Here is a 6,000-nt window from a genome sequence, read left to right on the forward strand (position 1 = left end):
GTAATAGTCCTATAGTGTGGGTAGAATATTTTAAGATCTTTTGATGGGAGAGGATCAAACCATTCCATTATTCACCTTATAAAGGTTACCAAAGATGTATCATGGCCAGGTTGCTACTGTCCAGCATGCAGAAGGCAGGGCAGGAGAAGACATGCCTCTGTTCCTCCCTCTCACTTTGCAGCTAAGCACAGTGAGAGTCTGCTCTGCTAACAATCTTGTTAACCCAGGGAATCACTCGATGAACTACCAGAGTACCACAAATTCTGCTGAAAAGCCTTGATGCTGCCACGTGACGAAATTTGGCAATGACTGCATATTTTGGGCCTAAAGAGAGGAAACCAGGGCCTAAATCAAACAGTCAACAGACTAGTTATTTTAGCCAAGTTTCATGTTATTAACGTTTTCATTGGTGTTCTGTGGTTTGCATCAAAGATTTCTCCATTTCTACAAATTCTCCAAATTCATGTCAAATTGACATGAATTCTTGGAAAACTCTAACACATCAGCACCTTCTGCTAACCCTGAATGCTGCAAAAGCACTCTGTATCACATGGTGGACTTACCCAATGCTGGTCATAATCAGGCAGATGTGTTCTTCCTTCATCATCCTCATAGAAAGGTAAGCCTTCTCGTCTGGCCTGATGGTACTCCTTCCGTAATTTCTGGATACGATCAGCATTCCCACCAGCTGTGCAGCCACTGAGTAGAATAAAAAATACTACATAAGACTCGTATGTACACATATTTCTAATACCAGGTACCCTCATAAGTGCACACGGAGAATTGCCACACCTGAGACAAATGGATTGAGAACGTTTGATTCTCAAGACTTGCGTAGTGCCCTCTGGCCTGTACCACCCTTATTTGTGCTTTCTCATATTAATAAAGCTGCTGATTGTGAAGCTGATCCCCATTTTATAAAAGGCTGTCCTTGTCCAAAGAACTTAACAACTCCAGTATAAGACAAGAGACAACAGATGGATGCAGACAGATGGGGGAGCACAAGGAAACTTTTAACATTCCTACAAGTAGCTATAAATGGCTATCATATTTTAATAATAATGATGATGATGATGGTAAGCTGCCAAAAAAAGTTTCCTTTTGCTCCCATGCTAAAAGTGGAATTTCCCTAAAATTACATTTGTTCAAGGTACAGAATAAGCTATGTTCACAGAGAAGCACAGAAAGAAGTTTCATGTCACAAACAGCAAGCTGCCTCCCAGTTATACAAAGAAATAAAACATCAGCTGTGAAAATACAAGGGAAGTAAGAGAGATGGGAAAGCACATCATCAAATCTCAACGTCATTTTTTCAAAGTGGTAATTAAACAGTAATAATCCACTTAGTAATCCACAAAGACTCACTTGTATGCTGAACTGCATACACTGCAAACTGCTGTGGTAAAGCTAATGGAGTTGCTTAACTTATCTTTGCAGATTTTGACCCTGATGAGCCTTCCTAAACCTTACAGATGGACTTGTACAACTGTGGAAGCTCAAGTCATATCTGGAAGGATTTAAAAAAAAAATTATGAAAATGCCTAAGAATTAAAAAAAATACAGCCACATTAAAATGAAGAAGTTTGCTGCAGCTGCTTCAAGTCCTACTGTAGTCAACTCTGGGGTGAATACTGACTGCTTGGCTCAGTAGCATTTACTGGCATTCACAGGGAATTGCCATAGAATTTATTTGTGCTCACTCCTAAACTCAGACCAGTATTATTGCAGCACATCATCATGTATTCTTTTAATCTGCAACCTACACTCTGCCTCACCAACAACAGGCTATAGAGATACAGATTTATTCACATGAGCACAGACTCTGTGGAGCATCTTGTCACACTGCATCCACTGTAAGTATGCCAGAATCTAGGGAAGTCTATCATAGGTTTGGCATAGATAACTGAATTTGGAAAACACAAACAAAAGATTTGACAGAAATCTATCAGTTCAATAACAAGCAGTTTCTAGTATCTAATAGCAATCTAGATGAGTTTGAAATTAATTATCAATGAAGGGAAATTCTGTGTAGGGTGTAAATGAACTGAATATGCAGTCAGGACTGGAAACGTTTACTTGCAGCATCAGTAGGTTTCCATGAAAAATAAAACATTTGAATTACTTGTGTTCCCTGGATCCTAAGTTATCCAGCCCCTCAATGTGACCAAGTCCCAGAAGTTTCAGGCTTCTCTGGCTGACTTACTGAACTCTTATAGAGCATACAATTTTTTTCTCATGATCTGCCAAGACAGTGCAGAAAGCTTGCACAAACTCTGCAGGCTATTGAGAAAAAACTCAAAGTATATTCCCTTTTCCCCTTGATTCCTTCCACAGATAAATGCTTCTGTTTCTTGCATGAATTCTTGTCAAACAGTGAAGAGCCATTTCCAGTTTGAAAATACTGGAATTGAGGACTAGCTAATGAAGGCTATCACTTAAAACAGTGAAGCTTGGTCCACAGCTCATGAGCAATACAATACCTGTGAAATCCCCTGATTACTTGTGAGTACAGATAAAGCATTTAATTAGGGCTGCTAACATACAGATAAGGCCCAAAGTATTGTCCCTGTTGCTTTGCCAACATCATTACCCAAACCAGCACTAGCTAAGAGAGGAAAATGCTGAAATACAGGCAATGGGTCTAGTTTGATTCCAGCTGATCTGGCTCACTGCAGCATTCTGCAAACTGTATTAGTGTCTGCCCCCAAATGCTACTTGCTGCCCTGAGGTACTTTGGGTAAAGATGTAATGTGAAAATGTCATGCAGGGGTTTTGTTGTTGTTGTTTGCTTGCCTTTTTTGTTGTTGTTGTGGGTTTTTTTTTCCCTTTTAAAATGAAATCTGAGATTGATATATTGTAAGAGGAGTAACAGCAGCCTGTGCACAATTTGCTGCAGATCTCCTGTAGGTAAACTTCCCTCTGCTTAAACCCATTTAGCCAGCAAATCCAAGTAGGTGCTGCACAGATCAAGCTGGTTATATATATTACAGGACTAGGCCTGACAGCTTTTTCTCTGGCAAACCTCTCCCACGCTATATTGAAGTACAAGCCCTAACCATGAGAATGAGTAGGAACATTTGAATGAAAGATAGCAGCACATGGAAAATTATCCATCTGGATTAGTGTGAAAACACAAGCATAATCTCTGTGGAAACAAGCAGCTCCGTGAAGTCTGATTTCCTGTGCTTTTCTCCTGTGGGTTCTCTGGTGTCCAATAATGGGACTGAGTTCACACCGCAGCATTTCTCCCCAGCAAGTGCATTTGCCTGGCTCTTGCTAGCAGCAGGCTACTAATTTTCGTGAAATTTAGTGACCCTGTATCTTTTGAACACCAAAATCACCAGTCAAGTCTGGTCAAAAATGGTCAGCAGGTTCAGAATTTGTTAGAAAGGTGGGGGGAATCAGATTGGAATAGGGTTGGTCAGTACATCAGCTTTAAAATTAAAGCTCCACAGCTTCCCCCTGCCCCCCTGACTGTTTATAGGTGCAAATGCAAAAAAATTGGCTTTTGAAAGAGCTACATTCTAGCTTACCATGAAAGTTTTACCCACTCCTGAATAATGTGAGATGAATATGATGCCCTGTGCAATGCTCATGAAACAGTTCTGAATTTCAAGTTGGCTCCTGACAATTATGTGAATATATGAACCACATTCAAACTCACCAGATGAATTCAATCAGCACTGTGCAAATATCGCATACATAATCTATTAGTTTACCCCAAAGAAACTGAAGCATTCAATTCAAACAGAATGAAGTCATCAGTAATAAAAAAAAGAAACTGATAAGGAAATATTAAAAAAACCAACACAATTTTCCAAGATTGCAGAGGAGATCATACAGTGACTATAAACTATTCTGCCATATGCCTATAAATACATAATTAAACAATATTGATTTGATCAGATAGCAGTTTTCAGACAGGGAAACAGCAGATGAATACCAGTTCAAATGTTTTGGATGCATGACTGTTTATACTGAAAACGATCCTGAACTTACAAAAAAAAAAAAAAAGAAAAAAAAAAACCCAAACAAACAAAAAACCCAAAACCAAACCAACAAACAAAAAAACCCACACCCCAAAAAACCACAATACCTCCAATCAAAGTAAATTTATACTAAGGAAACTTACTGAAGCTTTTCACCAAGCCTAGTAAGTATAGCAGACAGGTTACTTTTACAATAGCTTCACATTTAACATAGTGCTCCCTCCTCAAGGAGAAATAAATATTACAGTTCTAATAATATCTTCATTTTTGTGCACAACTTACTTCCCTCACATGGCTTCCCGTGCTGTATGATGTTCAGACAACTGTGAAACCACACGTTTGCCATTCCCTTCCACCACCTCACGTTCCTAAGCTTTAAGACTTAATTTACCTATCATGGACTCACCTGTTGTCATGACAAGACTGCAAGAGAACTGTCCACCCTGCATTTGGTGAGTGATTTCAGACTATTTTCCTAAAATTGTGCTAAATGTAAGGAGATTGATTCAGAAGGAGCTGACACAGAGATAGAACCTGAACATTTTTTGGGAAGTTTTTAAATGTCTAGGTGGGGGAAAAAAATCTCTGAGAAACTTTACAAAGAGTTTAGTGAAGACTCTCAGATGCTGATTTTGAACAATAGTAACAAAACCTATCTAAAATCACAATCTGAAGAAAAGTTCTACAGTTTTCAAATAAGCTGCATAAACCACAAGGATTTGTTTTGGAAAGAGGAAAAAATAAATAATAATTGATCTTAAATGAATATTTCAAAGAAGAAAAAGCACATTTCTGATAGCCATTCTGTAGCTTTGCTAGATAACAATCCTTAGAAACCAAAGCTTTCTTCTGGCCTGGGAGAAAGATAAAAAAGGAGCCTGTATGATCACTCCATTCCACACTGCTGGGGTTGCACAACCTACTAGATACACAACTGCCAGAAATCACTGTCTTCTACCCTGTGTTTGCATCTGTCAGAGGCATTATACAAGTTCCACCTTGCTCAGTGAAACTGTATAGGGATCTGCTAAGAAACAGCCACTCAATCAATACAGTTGGAAAAAGCATTTCAAAACAAAAAAGAAACTGTAATTTGGCACAGGCTTGACATCAAGCTATCTCTAGCATTATGTAAAATATGACTGTGAAATTTCATCCCATCATCCCTGATGAGATAGATGTACCATAGCAGTGATGTTATATATCCATTATGACAGACAAGCTATGTTTTCCAACGAATCAAACCATCACCATCAGTATTTAATACAGAGGGCTCAGGTTTTACAAAATAAAATCTCCCCTCTGTTCTTCCTCTGAGTTGCTAATCTGGATTTCAAACATTCAGGTTAAAAATGTCATTTTTAAATTAGTTACTTCTTATTGCAGCTCTCTAGATTATAACATTTAAAAACAAGTGTTGCACGTACACAGTAAGATGAACCACTTAAAGCTGTATATAAACATACATTTCAAGAGGCAGTAAACATTTTACTTCCAGTGATTTTCTTAAACACGTTAATAATGTGCAGGGCTTTTTTGCCAGCCACCTCTTTCAAATGCTGATTTCACCCAGCTGACCATCAGCTGATAAACAAACAACTTCCACTTCCAAGTTAAAAAACAAAAGTTATTGTTTTTAGCAAATTTTCCATTAACAAACAAATCCAAGACAAAACGTGATTCACAGACTCGAGAATGGACAATCTTCCATTCACAATCTGCCATGAAACAAAGCTGATTTTCTATACTGGAAAGAACATAGTGGTCTGCAAGAATATGCAGTACATGGGAATCTAACAGATTATGTCAGGGTATCTTGCATTTCAGATAAAACTTTCCTTTTGAAGTTATAACAAATTTTTAAATATCTGACTCCTTCAGTTCTAGCCCTTTCTACCCTGAAGTATTACATGGCTTATGAGGATATTTCTGCAACCTCGTAAATAATAAAATAAATTAAATAAAAATAATGGTGGAATAAAAATAGTGGTGGGAAGAGATAAAAAGAAAA

The 6,000-nt window shown here is 38.0% G+C and overlaps 1 protein-coding gene across 1 annotated transcript in view; it reads right to left on the reverse strand.

The window, feature by feature from the left end:
- Window positions 1–6,000, reverse strand: part of PARD3B (par-3 family cell polarity regulator beta) — a 411,926-nt gene that overhangs the window by 45,894 nt on the left and 360,032 nt on the right. Inside the window, exon 21 of the mRNA XM_054381001.1 lies at window positions 564–699. Within this exon, the coding sequence (XP_054236976.1) occupies window positions 564–699 (136 nt within the window). The remainder of the gene's footprint in view (window positions 1–563; window positions 700–6,000) is intronic.

The sequence above is a fragment of the Indicator indicator genome, chromosome 5 (genome assembly GCF_027791375.1).
Source record: "Indicator indicator isolate 239-I01 chromosome 5, UM_Iind_1.1, whole genome shotgun sequence".
In the NCBI taxonomy this organism is placed as follows: Eukaryota; Metazoa; Chordata; class Aves; order Piciformes; family Indicatoridae; genus Indicator; species Indicator indicator.